At 48.3% G+C, this 14,826-nt stretch overlaps 1 protein-coding gene across 3 annotated transcripts; it reads left to right on the forward strand.

The window, feature by feature from the left end:
• The first annotated feature begins 7,146 nt into the window (after positions 1 to 7,146).
• On the forward strand, positions 7,147 to 14,208 carry LOC142930374 (uncharacterized). Of its 3 annotated transcripts, none has more exons than XM_076072597.1 (5): positions 7,147 to 7,546; positions 9,541 to 9,758; positions 10,741 to 10,839; positions 11,407 to 11,478; positions 12,277 to 14,208. In XM_076072597.1, exons 2-5 carry the CDS (start codon positions 9,552 to 9,554, stop codon positions 12,382 to 12,384), a joined length of 486 nt encoding a protein of 161 aa, XP_075928712.1. In that variant the 5' UTR covers positions 7,147 to 7,546; positions 9,541 to 9,551; the 3' UTR covers positions 12,385 to 14,208. The 3 variants fall into 3 exon arrangements, with proteins under 3 accessions (XP_075928712.1, XP_075928715.1, XP_075928720.1); XM_076072600.1 differs by having other exon boundaries at positions 7,148 to 7,546; positions 9,544 to 9,758; XM_076072605.1 differs by having other exon boundaries at positions 7,158 to 7,546; positions 12,280 to 14,208.
• The last annotated feature ends 618 nt before the right edge of the window (positions 14,209 to 14,826 follow it).

The following is a 14,826-nucleotide window of genomic DNA, read 5'->3' on the forward strand; positions in this document are numbered from 1 at the left end:
CGACACGTTTGCCCTGTTGCTGTCACACACTTCAACACCCCACGCCTCCCCCATGTGCGAGAGATTTCCTATGCAGAGAGAAAGAGTGCCTGAGGATCCACGGTTACATCACTGTAAGTGGGACGAGCTGGTGGGGGAGGGGTGGTGTGCTGGGGTGTTTTGGAGGTTGCTTCGGGGTGGGGATGTTGGGGGATTTTGGGGGATGTTGTTGGTGGTGAGACGGGGGAGTGATGTGGAACAGAGGGCGAATGGGAGAAGGAACCACAGCCGTAGACTAGCAAACGCCCTCTTCAGTTGTCTTCCGGTACCGATTTTTTTTCCCCCATCAATGAGTGCTAAATCCCATCTTTGTTACATCCATTTATTAAAGTTTTTTTATTTCACCAGGTAAGCCTCACTGAGCTATATAGCTCATTTGCAGAAGCGACCTGGCCACAAATGATTGCTCAACGAAGTGGCTTATTGTCACGTGGACATTTATAGCAGCCAAATACTCTGAACGCACGTTTCTCAATTTGGAGGGAAAACCCGGAGGGCATGGATAAAAAATCCACACGACCAGCGCGAGAGAGACACGCAAACTCCAAATATACAGCAGGCGTCAGGGTCGGGATCGAACCCACGACGTCCTGTATACCAGGCGAGGTGGTTAACATCTGTTAATCGATCAGTATTTGTTTTGCAAGCCTGGCTCTGCTGATGGGACCCAGAGTGTCGAAACGAGCCAAGAGTTTGCTTGCTGAAACAAATTTTGCTGCACAGACCACTTCGGTGTGATTCCATATTCACTTTATATTTAGGGCCTCAAGATAAGTTCCATTTTACAAGTAGTTTACACTAATTCTAGATTTAAAGCTTTCGTGACTGCTAGGATCCATACTCTTTGGTTCTATTGGGTAAAGTCACGTAGGTGTTATTTTATTTTCACCTACGTTACTTTACCCAATAGAACCAAAGAGTATAGTTTACACTAGTTTATCACATTATCGGTAATATGGTATATCTGAAAGGTTGGCTTTTGTAAACTAGTTTTATGCGTCTGCCATTGTGGGTTATGCACAATATCTCTTGGAATGCATTTGCTTTTTATTTGGCTGCATTGTTCATGAATGTGGTTCTACAAATTAAACGCATGTGGTGCGGTAGGTTTTGTAGTAATTAGTGGTGGAGGGTTTTTTTTTCTGGACAAAGAGACTACACAGTAACACACACACAAGGAGTAATTGTATCTGTAAGGCACCTCCTACGACAGAGGATCTCTTGAACATGAGGGGAGGTGTGGGGAATGGGAGACGAGAGAACAGGGAGTATGGCGGGAGATGGAGGGGAGGGCTAAGGTGAGGTTGGGCAGGGAAAGAAACAAGGATTGTGGGGTCAGCGGAGGAGTGGGGGAAATTAATGGTAATGGAAGGATGGATCGAGGGTAGATGGTTAACGAACTGCGTCAATGGAGGGAGAAAATAGGGGATAGGCGTGTGAACTTTAGGGGTTATGGAGGGTTTCGGATGGAGTGTGGACAGGGTTATGGTGAAAGTCGTGACATGGATTGCAGACGTGGGGATTAATAAAGAAAATATAAAGTGTGCAACAATGCTTGATATTCTACTGAGAAAGAGGAACACAGGCATCAGAGACAAATTTCAGTGCAGTTCTGGCATTTTCCCCACTAATGGCAGGAATTCCTTTTCTGCCAGCATAAAGGCGCTATTATCTCATCATGGACACGCGTTTCCTGCCAAGGGGCTTTGGAAGGGATGTCATTGAATTGAGAGTAAAAAAAATTCTGTAATAACCAATCAGTTATCAAATTACTTGGCGACACTGTACTGCCAGCGGTGCACAAGCACACAAAAAAAATACGAACATATTCGTCAAAAAACAGTGTGGACTTAAAATATAAATTGTTTTCCTGAAATGGCAGTGCTTTTTTTGACGAAAACCTTGATGTTTTTGGTTCCTAATCAGCAAATGGTTGATGAATTGCATGTTGCATTGCTCAAGTAGACAACTGAATGACGGTACGGTATTGCATTTTTGAAAACAATACGTCGAGAAGTCTAAACTATATCAACGTTGCATGTCTTGCATTCAGAGCGACCATAACTTGCATCCGCCATCTTAGGCAGGGAAGCCCGTCGCTCGTGCATGGAGGGGCGTGACGTCATAGACCAGTGCAGCGCGTGACGTCAAAAATCATTTGGAGAGCGTGACGTCATCAAGCAGAGCATCGGCATGGCGTCATCAAGCACAGGTTTTTGCCTGACGCAAAAGCTACGCGTGATGTCATAAACCAGCAAAACAGAAAATCTGCCCGTTGACCTTCACCGAAATGGGGAATATTTTTCAGATCCCAAAAAAATAGTTGACAATTTTAACCTTCATTTTTCTGAAGCTGGTAATCTTTTTGATAATGTATTGGGAGTCACCCCTGCTCCTGCAAATTCCTACACCCCTGTCCAAACATTAAACGAATTTAGTTTCCAACCAATCCACGAAAGTAATGTTCTGAAACAACTGTCCTACCTCAAAGGGTCCTCCTCTACCGGAGCAGATAGTTTTCCCGTCTTTGCTCTACTAACTGTTGGTCACTTAATATACAAACCTATAGCCCATATTTTCAACCTGTCCATCAAAGAAGCATCAGTTCCTCTAGAATGGAAACATTCCTATGTCCGTCCACTTCACAAAGGGGGCCCTAAAGATGATCCCAATAACTACCGACCTATCTCAATTTTGTCCCCATTGATGAAAATTTTTGAAAAATTATTGAACTACCAAATTAGCAGTTTCCTGTCCACCAACAATCTACTACATCTAAAACAATCTGGGTTCCGGAAAAAATACAGCACCACATCTGCTGCATTAGACTCTTTGAATCAAATTTACAATAGCCTTGATAATAAGCAGTACTGTGCCTGTCTTTTTCTTGACCTGACCAAAGCTTTTGATACAGTAGACCACAACACCCTGCTTAGTAAACTAAGTTGCCTCGGTTTTTCTGAGAACACAGTACAATGGTTAAAAAATTACCTCTTTTCTCGCACCCAAACTGTATTCACAGATGATTGGAGGTCAAACAGTGTTAAGATAACAAAAGGGGTTCCACAGGGTTCCATCCTCAGCCCCCTCTTGTTTTCTCTTTATGTCAATGACTTGGGCACTGAACTGGATCATTCCAGGGTAAATCTTTTTGCAGATGACACAATACTGACTACTGCTGGCCGCTCTCCGGATGACGTGATTGCCAAGCTCCAGGGTGATTTCAACAAACTACAATATCAGCTAGTTTCTCTTAAACTAGTCCTGAATACCTCCAAAACTAAGGTGCTATGCTTCTCTCCGGGACTAAAGCAGGAAGTTATTTTTCCCCAATTACATTCCTTGAATAATTATCAAATAGAGCAAGTCAAGATCTATAAGTATCTTGGGGTCATCCTGGATTCAAAACTTAGTTTTGAAGATCACATTGATTATATTGGTAAAAAGACAAAAATAAAAATTGGTTTTCTGTATCGACACAAGCACTGCTTCCCCCCAATGTTCCGTTTGGAATTGATAAAAGCTACCATACTGCCTCTACTTGACTACTGTGACATCGTGTATAAATCAGCCCCAAGTACTGTACTGAAGAAGCTTGATTCCATCTATCACTCGGCCTTAAGATTTGCATTGAACTGCCCATATAGGACTCACCACTGTGATCTCTACATTGGGTCAAACTTAACATCTCTTAATGTTCGACGGCTTGTGCACCATATCTTATTTATTCACGATGTACTTACAAAAAATTCCGCAGACTACCTACTGGATCTTCTCTCTGTTTCAAAGAACAAATTTGACCTCAGGTCTTCGCTCATTTACCAGCTTCACATTCCCTATTGCCGTACAAAAACTGGAGGAAGGGCCTTTGCTATTGATGCCCCCAGGGTCTGGAATGCTATTGCCAATAAACTGCAACTTGAATGACTACCTATGAGATCTTCACTCAAAACTGCTCTAGAGGAGTTGTACAACCCTAGCTGCCACTGCTATTCAGTGGCCTAAAATATGGCTCTAGATTTTGGTGTTATAATTTATTTATGTAGTTTATTGTTAAAAATTCGGTCACAGTCCGTATGATCACTGTTACATTGGATTTATGGCTTTTATTTTGGTGATTTCGAAAACGTTTTTTTTGTTGTTTTGGCCATGTTTTTGTTTATTATAGTACGGAGTTAGACTGATGGCCTTAATCAACCACAAGCATCTCACGTCACGGCTGCCCCCTCTCCTCGATTGTGGTTGTTGTTATTTGACTTGCATCCCACTGGGATTTTTTTGCACACAGCGTTGGTGTACGGTGCTATTTCAGGAATATTTTGATATTTTTTTCCTGTATTTTTTGTTTGCACAGTCACATAATCACTTTAAGATGTTTTCTTGTTCATGTTTTTTGTTTGTTGCGGTTGCACCCTATTCAAGAGCCGAATGGCTCACAGGGCTATACCAAATAAATGAACTATGAACTAACTAACGCAGACCTCGCGTGGCGTCATCAACCACAGCAATTACCAAAAGCTACGGTGACGTCATAAACCAGAGCCTCCCTTGACGTCATCAAGCACTGCTGCGCATGACGTCATAAAGCAGTGCCGCTGCTTCAAGTGCAGCTCCGCGGCCATCCCCATGAATTACGTTGCTTATCCATAATGAAGTTTTTTTTTTTTAGGGTTAATTGACATAACAACTCATTACATAAACACGTCAACATATATCGTAGCTGTAGTTCACAAGCCACTAACTGTGTACTGCATATAGACATTCTGTAGTCTTATGTTAGCCAGCACGGTTTGTTCTAGCACAACCTCTGGGCTGGTGTCCACATTCCGGGACTCATTAGCAATACATTAGTCAGCCTTGCTAACCATACGTTGCTGCTGGCTAATCAGATATTATTGATTCTACTAATAGCAGTCTTACACAAACAAAACGAACCCTTGCTTGAACATGGCTTTTGGTATGCGGTGTGGTAGGTTTTGTAATAATTAGCGGGGTGGATTGTAGGGGGTTTGTTTTTTGTTGATAATTGAACTCCCTCCACGTCACGGCTGCCCCCTCTGCTCGTCGGCACCAAACGACAACGGCGAATACAACGAGCCGAATGTTTGTACGTTGAACTTCTTTCGCACGACGACGACGACCACGAAGACGACGACACGTGGCAAAAACAGGGATTCGTCGTGGAGCGACGAGAATGTCACTGCGCCTCCACACCCGATGGATGAGATGCTGGAATTGTGCACTCCCGTCATCAGGCGTGGTGCCACCGCAGCGGAGCAGCTCGGCCGGCGCTACCCTCTCCTCGCCCCCCCCCCCCCACGAACTCACTCACGCACGCCCCACTACACACTCACATGCACCCCCGTAGGGTCTCGAGGAGGGATCACCTGGTACGATGGGTTTTCACCCGAGGACCCCACTAGCAGGGACGTTCCACGGTTTCCCCGGACCAGGAAGTTGGCTGAGCCCCCCAGACCGAATTACATGGCGCCCCCCCCCTAAAAGGGGGCATAGAGCTTTACAGGCCGGCCGCAATGAAGCATACACAGCACGGGGGGTGGTACCCCAAGGAAAGCACCCTGCGGCAGTGTAAACAGTGGGGTGGGAGGGAAAAGCCCCGAGGCATATAGGAGGATTTAAGAGAGAGGGCCCGACGGGATTATCGGTGAATCAGCGGCGGGGAACGCAGGTACAGAGACAATGGACAGGGGGGAGATGACGTGACCCCTCCCCCCCCCCCCCCCCAATGGCCAGAGCGCTCAAAACGGCCGAAACGAGGATTCGATTGGACGCGCAGGATGACGTCATATGACCCGGGGATTAACGGGCTTTGGGAACATAAGGGGGGAAGGAGGGAAAATTGGATGAGAGTTCTTCTGGAGCGGTGGGAGATACCAGCCGTCCTCAGCGTCCGTGCGACGCCTGCAGGGTGGAGCTGCAAACGATCAGCCAGGCAAAGTCTCCAAGGCGAGCATCTTCCCCAGCCCCCATCGGGCAGCTGAAGAGGTGATTAGGTACGGGGAGGGGGCCAATTCAGCTCAGCTCGCAGTCAACTCGAGCTTGGAGGATAGACGCACTCTGCGACGGCTAGGTGATAGGAGGTTAGGCGCTGTCCGAAGGGTGCTGGCTGTAGGGGGCCATAAACAGGGGTCCCCTATTCGCTCCGGGAAATAAATCTTAGCACAGACTGACGTTTGACGCGTGGTGCATGTGTGCGTGTGAAGAGCGGTGGGACAGCGATCCAACCCATCAGCCACACAGGCCGTGTGGCTGATGGGTTGGAGGAAACAGATCAGGGATGTTTAGGAGGCGATTTACTTCCTTATTTCTTGGTGGTAAAATACATTGAGATCATGTCAACCCATGCCTGTCAACCCATACCTGTCAACCCATACCTGTCAACCCGTACCTGTCAACCCATACCTGTGAACTCATACTTGTCAACCCATCACGGTTTGCCCAGTATTTTTGTACAGGTAAATTGAGTTTTCAGGTCAATACGGCATTCAGCCGTTTCAATATGAGCAAAAATAATGTTTTTTTTGTCTATTTGTGTTTCTCCCTTGTGATGGGACTTTGTAGGATGAACGTTGAGATTTATAAGGGGCACGGGGTGACCAATAAGGTATGAATTGGTCTGTAGTGAGGTAGGGCACTGATCAAGGTCTGCATTCCAGAAACAACTTCGAGCAAAAGCAAAACTCGACCATCGCGTGCTCGTCATCGGAATTCCCGATTATAATCACCCAGAAATGTCTGTCCGTCCCGCGCGTGACGTCACTCCACGTGAGGCCCACCCCCCCGCGTGACGTCACTACAAAAGAGCCCCCCCCCCTCCCCCTTCATTAATATTCATGCCCGCGTGGAAATTTTACACGAATGCACAAGAAGGTCGCGCACTCCACATGCCGCACCCCTCCCCTCATTAATAATCATGAGCGGGTGACGTCACTCCACATGCCGCACCCCTCCACAATAACCATTAGCGGCTGACGTCATCTCCACATGGGGCAACCCCCCTCCTCCCTAATTAATAATCATGAGCTGAACAATTTTTCTATTGAATATTTCAGATTTACTGCAATCTGCACCCGTCTGCACCCGTCCAAAAAAAGCGAGTCATAAAATATTTACTGAGACTGGAGGCGGAGGAGGAGGAATCCGATGATCTACAAAGCTCTTTGTTATCACACACGTTCGGCAGGGGGCGTGGGAGGCTGTCAATAAAGTTGTGCCCAGGGCGACGGACGGCAGCAAGCGACGGCGGTGTCATCGCGAGCGCCGGGCGGGTGGAGGAGAAGGGAAGAGGTTCTAAGAAGGAGGAGGAGGGAAGAGGTTCTAAGAAGGAGGAGGAAGCAGAAGGAGGAGGAGGGAGGAGGAGGAAGGAGGAGGTTCTAAGAAGGAGGAGGAAGCCGCGGCGATAGCGGCGGCACCGTGGAGTCCAGAGCCGCGCGCGCCCGCCTGAGTTGAACATCGGAGCCTGGTGCCTCTCTCGCCTTCTTCCCAGGTGGGTGGTAGTGGTGGGTGGTAGTGCTGGTGGGTGGTAGTGGGTGGTAGTGCTGGTGGCGAGGAGGCCACATACACAACCCCCCACTCATGATTAAGTCCTGCCTCCCAGGATCTGCAAGAGGAGACATCGCCACCACCCCACCACGCACTTGGAACAGGGCCCCAAGGAATCGCCTACCCGGACACAAGTGCCTTGACGACAAAGAACGGGGCCCCTACAGTCTGTGACAGACTGTAGGGGCCAAGTGCTGTTAGCGAGTAGCAGCGCCTGTGAAGGCCGGCACGGGACACGAGGAGGGGGGGGGTAGGTGGCCAGCACCACGCCCGACCGCCTTTGTCTCCCCCGTGGCGACGTTTACTACACACCACCGCACCGGGGCCGAGTCGACCTAGGGGAGGCCCAGAACCGGTTCAGATAATCGTCACCGGTTGTTGTCCGTGAGCGGGAATCGAACTCGAGAGGGGCCGGGTTCGTAGCGCTAACCGCTGCGCCACCGCTCCCCGAGCACGACCCGTAACCACCACCGCCAACACAACAACACACAGCACCGCTCTCCATGTGTACACGGATTATTAGAAGTCGCACTTTTATACCCCCCACCACCACCACCTGTATTTGCCGTCTCACTATCCGGTAGGAGTGTGTTTGTGTATGGGGAGCGGTGGCGCTGTGGTTAGCGTGATAGCGATTATCTCACCTATGTCGACTCAGCTTCAACTGAGTACCTGGTGCCGGTGGTGTGTAGCAATAAACATCGCCATGGGGGGGGGGAGACAAAGGCGGACGTGCGTGGTGTCTGGTCACCCACCGCCCTCGTGTGTCACCGTGCCCACGGCCTTCATAGGTGCTGCTACTCGCTAACAGCACTTGCCCCAGCAACCTATCAAGGCTACACGGGAGACCTTTGTCTTCTCTGTGAGCGAGAGAGAGAGATGAGAATTGTGGAACTTTATTGACACCGGGCCACAAGTAGCTTGGGAACAAAGTTAAAGTTCTCACAACTACAATGGAAGTTACTGCTCCACAGCCCGAACTGTGAACTTTACACTCGAGCGGTCTGTAACCCGATCGCCGGGCGCGGCAGTTTGTGTTCAGTGTTGCTGTTTGCCCCCCCCACCCCAACCTTTCCCCTGCGCCTCCGATTGACACGGTTGGCTACGTACGGTGCGAAAGAAGTTCAACGTGCAGTACACACACACGTGCAGCTACCAACACCTACCTACCCAATGATGCCCCTGCATCTTAGCTGCCAGGTACCGCGTCTTATGAACTCGACCACGCGTCTGTTACTCTTGTGTTGAGAACTTCTTTCGCACCGTACGCGGGCAACCGTGATAATCGGAGGTGCTGTATTGAGGTCTTCCTGCGGTGATGTCGGTGGCCGACACCAGAGCCGCTTTCCCCCATTCCGTACCCGTGGCCCCACCGTGACAACCTCCCTCCCTCCCTCGTGGTTGCATCTGCAACACTCTTGCTACGTTCTGCCCTTCCAAGACCCTTCCCCCGATGCTGCCCCCCCTGGAATTCCTAATATTCCTCATATCATCTGCACGCACACGCGTATTTATTAAATGTCGGATATTTATCGTCTAGTTGCTTTGTTAAAAGTCCCAATTTCCCGAGACTTCCCAGCAGCACAGACTCTACTGCTGCCCCTCAAACGCCTCTCCTTGAACACTAAAATGGGCACTGACGTTTTGCCATAAACACTTCCACCGTGGCGTTCGTTTTTGTTGTGCTGTCGGCCCCGCTACGCCCTGAGTGTTTTCGATTCCTGCTCTCAGCCAACACCAAGCGACGATTATCTGAACTGGTCCTGAGTACCTGGTGCGATGCGGAAACATCGCCAATGGGGAGACAAAGGCGGCTGGGCGTGACGCCGGCCACCCACCCCCTCGTATGCCGTGCCGGCCTTCATAGGTGCTCGCTAACGGCACTTGCCCCAACACCCTGTTACAGGCTATATGGGGGGTCTTTGTGTTTGTTTGCAGCAGCAGACCGCATGGAGGCTGAGTGGGAGCCTCCCGTCTGCACCCTCTGCCGCTCGGCTGAGCAGGGCCGCCTCCTCCTGGAAAGGGTGGGCCGCCCGCGTCCCAGCTGGCCCCCCTCTACAAGACATCCCAGCCGAGCCCCCCACCGGCATCCCTCCCGGACACCTACGCAGCCTGCTAGGAGACCCTTGCGACAGCAGCGTCCCAGCACCCCACGGGTAATGGAGCTCTCCTCCCACAGCACGACTTGTGTGTGTTTGTGTTGTATCTTGTTTATTCACGACCCGTCAATCCCCTGCGAGATGAAGGCCTCCCCGTGCAGCGCCAGTCATTGGCGTTGTCTGACCGTGTTAACCACGCTGGTGTGAGTACCATTTGGTGAAGGGGAGCCGAGGACCCATTCAGATGTTACTCGCCACTCATGTTATCCTTGGGCAGGCAAAACACGCACTCTCACTTATGGGTATGTAGAGGTTAACACACCCCTTCTCTGATTTTGGGTATTTTTTAAAATCTATTATCTCCAAAACCTGCCGGGCTGTACGTGGCCAGGAGATGTCAGTACAGCAAGATGGGTAATTGAACCCATCTGCGCGATCCTTTGAATGTTATCGCCTCGTACGCACAGCTTCTCTCTAATAATTGCTGTCTCAATCTTGATTTGAAGTTTTCGTGACTGCAGCGATCCATACTCTTTGGTTCTTTCGGTAAAGTCACGTAGGTATAAAATAAATAATTGCTGTTTCCTTCGATACGTAAAAAAAGTCGTTAAAAATGGAGTTGGCCCAATATCCCAATGCACAAAACTTCCAGAAAAAGTCAACTCTTGAATGCTTCTCTGCTTAGGCGAATAAGTGACAGATGGCAGTAAGACCTTTGTGACATTGTAATGCTTCTGTTCAATGTGTGCGTGTGCGTGCATGCGTGCGTGCGGTAGTGCAGCGGTTAGCTCAGTGCGCTACGAAGCCGGCGACCTGAGTTCGATTCCCGCTCACGGCCAACACCAGTGGCGATTATCTGAACTGGTCCTGGACCTCCCCTAGATCGACTCGGCCTCAAATGCGTATCTGGTGCGGTCTGTCAACATCGCCCCTCGTGTACCGTTGCCGGCCTTCATAAGTGCTGCTCGCTAACAACACTTGCCCCAACAGTCTGTTAAGGCTACACGTGAGGGGATCTTTGCCTTTTGTGCTCGGACAGGGTCCACTCCGGCAGTGTGGAGGCGGTGCATCTGGGGAGCTGGACTCCGTGTTCTCGTCGCTGGCAGACGTCCTGGCCCACGCTTCCTGGCTCTGCGAGGTGACTTCCCGCATTTGCCTAGTGCTGCGCTTCCACGACCACTGGGAGGAAAACGCACCTCTGAAAGTCGGCAATTATTTCCCATGGATTTTTTTTATTTTACGAATTTGCCACGAATATGGTGTCCTGCAGATTACGGGCTAGGAGCAAACCCTCCCTCCAAATCACCGCGGATCTTTGAAGTTCTGTTGTGTTGTTGTTGCAGCATATGTATCAGGCACTGGTTGGCTGGATGAGGTCACGTGGTCGTTATGGAAATGCAATAATGTTTTTATCCCACAAAAATGTCTGCATTTATGTATATCATGTTGTGGAGATGTAAAAAAAGGAAACTGGATTCATATTTATGTAGAGGTAAACACTCACTGGATATTAAAAAACGTAATTCACCTTTATTTTCTCAATATGCCTCGACTTATTTTTATTCTGAAGCTGAGCAGGCATCTTTCCTCGTGGTTCTCCTCTGCTGCCAACCTAGTCCCTTTTTCATTATCTGCTGTTAAATCTGAATAATCTGCCCCTTCTTGTCCTCTGTCCATGCTCTCGGTGTCTCCGCTCTAATGACAGTGCGCGTGCGAGACGTCCGACGCTCGCGATGCCGAGCACATGGCACGATACCACGGCTTGGAGCCGTCCGTGGTGAGAATGCCTGTAACACGTCATAAGACACTTTTAGAATACAGACAGTCCCCGACTTACGATGGTCCGACTTACGATATTTCGATCTTACGATGGCGATAGCGATACGACAAAATTGTTAAATATTTTTTTATTTCGCGCGCCAGGCAAACGCAGCAGCGTACGAGGTACGAATCTTGATGAGTACAGTACGATATGATACGTTACGATACGTTCAATGCATGTATGATACGTAGCTTTAGCGATTTCATTTTAGGGCTACCACGATACGATACATACGTTCAAAGCATGTTAAAAGTTTTTATAGCAGATGGGATTGTTTCCTGAAAAAACTTTCTATTAAATTGCAGTTCATATAGGTAGGCTAAGAATTTACCTTGTTTTTTTACTTTACATTTTACTGTGCAATACAGTATTGTAATTAATAAATACATACAGTGTATAGTTTATACAGTACTCTACTGTAAATTGCTCTGTTCTGCTAAATTATCACCATTCTTTAAGACTCCTGGGTAGGCTAGGCCATCTTCGACTTACGATATTTTTGACTTACGATGGGGTCGTCATAATGCATCTCCATCGTAAGTAGAGGACTACCTGTAGTTTGTTGTGCTCCGATTAGCACGGTTGGCTACATACGGTGTGAAAACGTTCAACATGCATACAATAGTTGGCTGCACCTGCCTGGAAATATCTGTGTACAATACACACGCCGACAGACTTACCCGCTGACACGTGTGTGGTTGACCGTGACTCGATATCAATGACCTCCTTGTCGTCACTTGTTCACTTGTCAAGCAGGATCCTTGGGAGCTCTGTGCTGGACACCAGCTGCACCCAGATGAGAGAGCCAGGGGACAGGCTCATGGACATGTGCAAGGACCTCCTCCCAGAAGTGGCCACTGAAATTGTCTTCACTGTCAGCCTGGGAGACACAGCCATACTCACACCTAACCACGCAAGAGTGTCTTGGTCCACTGGACTGCACGCAGTTTGCGTTGCAGTGTTTTAAGTCAAAGCAGCGTTCGCTCCTGTCACTGCACCAGCGATGTGAGATGCTGATGATGCATTGGCAAAAGTGAGCGCCGTTCACAGGAAACTCATGGGCTAGCCAATCAAACTTTTAAAAACAAATATTTTAAAATGCAATCAAACTCAGAACCATACATATAAGAGCACTTTGGTGAAAATCAACTTGTTTTTAAGTAATGTTTTATGTTTATTGTATGTCCCATTAGTTATTTCCGCCTCACTTTTTTAGCATGCTGCACGACCGTCCAAATGGCAGTTTGAAGGGCTGCACTGGTATCTACTGACCAGTCACGTGTTTTCATCACCGACAGCTTTGTGACATGAAGCCGTGTGCAGCAGGTTAGCAATATGAACGAAGCACAGATATGCAAGGCGCACAACAAAGAACATGGGCCGATTGAGCAGTGACTGTAAATGTCTTCAGTATGATGTTTTATATGCTTAGTAACCAGCAGCAAGCTTCACCTGCTTTCTTTCGGCTTTAAAGCCATATTTTTAAAGCCATATTCTGATGTCATATTTGGAATTTGCCCTCTTCAAAACCCCCAAAATTCAAAACGTAGGCCAAGATTTAAAAATATTCAGACATTGCTGTTGTTACCAAGATATGCTCGACTAGACTTGTAGTAAACTTCACCTTTTTTTCCCATTTAACGTATGTTAAACTTCTTTCACACTGTACGTAGCCAACCGTGCTGATTGGAGGTGCGGAGGGAATGACACTAGACGCATCAGACATCTGTTACAACCGGGCATGCGTTTTATAAACGATAGCCATCGCTTTTGCCGCTATTGTACGAAGTTGAATCGTGTAGACCGGCCCTCACAGTTGCCCCCGACATTATTGGGGCGCCCTTTGCTCATGACGGCACTGGTTATTGTGTGTGCCAGCGTGTTTTTGCACTTGTATTTTAAAAAGTGGGTTGCAATTTGCATGCCAAGTCGCCGTGTTCCTCCATGCAGCCCTTAGAGGGAGGTGGTGGGGGTTCAGAGTTCGCCGGCTCGAATCGGCCTCTGCTTCTTCAATGCACGGCAGGGAGGTTTTGAAACGGATAGGCCGAAGGATAATTATTTGCGTGAATTTAAACAAACCCATGACATTTTGTAAAAAAAAACCTTAGACCCGTTGTGTGCCAATTATTACCAAACTTTAATTGCTCGTTACTGTTAAGTTGGCTCGTTGCATAGTTTTTCCTTAAGTAAGGCAGAACCACATGGTGCTCAGTTGGAGGGGGGGGGGGGTGTGCACAACTTTTGTAAGGCACGCGTTTCTCTGTTGATATTAATAGATGTGTTGACGATGAGAGTTCTGCATTATTTTTGTCAAAAAAACTTCCTAAAATTACACGTCCTTTTGGACATCTGTCCATATTGACATTTTAATGAAAACTTTCATTTCTAGTTTTACTTTTTGCCTTACAATGCCAGTTAAAACTCAAGTTATTCCATCTGCTCCTGGCAACCATTTCCTTTATCCTGCTTGAAATTATAGAATTCGTTCATAAGGAAGTTTTTTTTTTACCTCAGGATTTAAAACTTTCTTAAAAAATGTTTCCATGATTTTACCAACCTTAATCCTACCAACTAGAGCCCCCCCAGGCATGTTGCTCGGAATTTCCACTAATGCCAAAAACCTTTACTGCCAGATGATAAGCTGCTGTGCTTTTATTGATGTTTAATAAACGTATATGGATCTCGTGCAATTTACACTGAATAATTTCAACCAATATATGAAATAATTTCTTACACGTTCTAAAGGGCATTTATCTCAACTCGGCAGTGCTGTGGCAGCGTGCTCTACTCGCAGTCTGGGTATGATAAAAAAAAATGAGTACCATTTTGTGGTAAGTCAACATGAATGTCCTGTGGAGATATCTTCTCCCGATAGAGGAATGTGGCATTTCCCACCACGTCCTGGGCCACTCGTGGACATTCGGTCTCGGTGAGGGCACTTAAGAGAGCGCAGGCGCCACGTGGCCATTCATCGTGGATCCGGGAATTGGGGAGTGGGGGCAGGGTGTGAGAGGAGCCGATGGGGGTCGTCATCCCGGACACATCACTCCATCGTCGCGACGTTATCCATCATGCGCCGGAGAAGGCTACTCGCTGCCAATCCGAACCGGAGATTCCATCTCATCAAGGTGAGACCGGGCTTGAGGACTGCTGTTGATGGGGAGGGGCGGTTGGGGTTGTCAGGTAAGGGCCAGGTGATCTGAAGGTGTCACCGAACGCAGCGCGACACGAGCTGACGGGAGGGGCGGTGGCGTGGCGGTGAGCGCACTGCGCCGTGAACTCGGCCATTTGAGTTCGATTCCC

This window comes from Petromyzon marinus, chromosome 3 (assembly GCF_048934315.1).
Source record: "Petromyzon marinus isolate PM22_M1 ecotype Great Lakes invasive population chromosome 3, UKy_Petmar_22M1.pri1.0, whole genome shotgun sequence".
In the NCBI taxonomy this organism is placed as follows: Eukaryota; Metazoa; Chordata; class Hyperoartia; order Petromyzontiformes; family Petromyzontidae; genus Petromyzon; species Petromyzon marinus.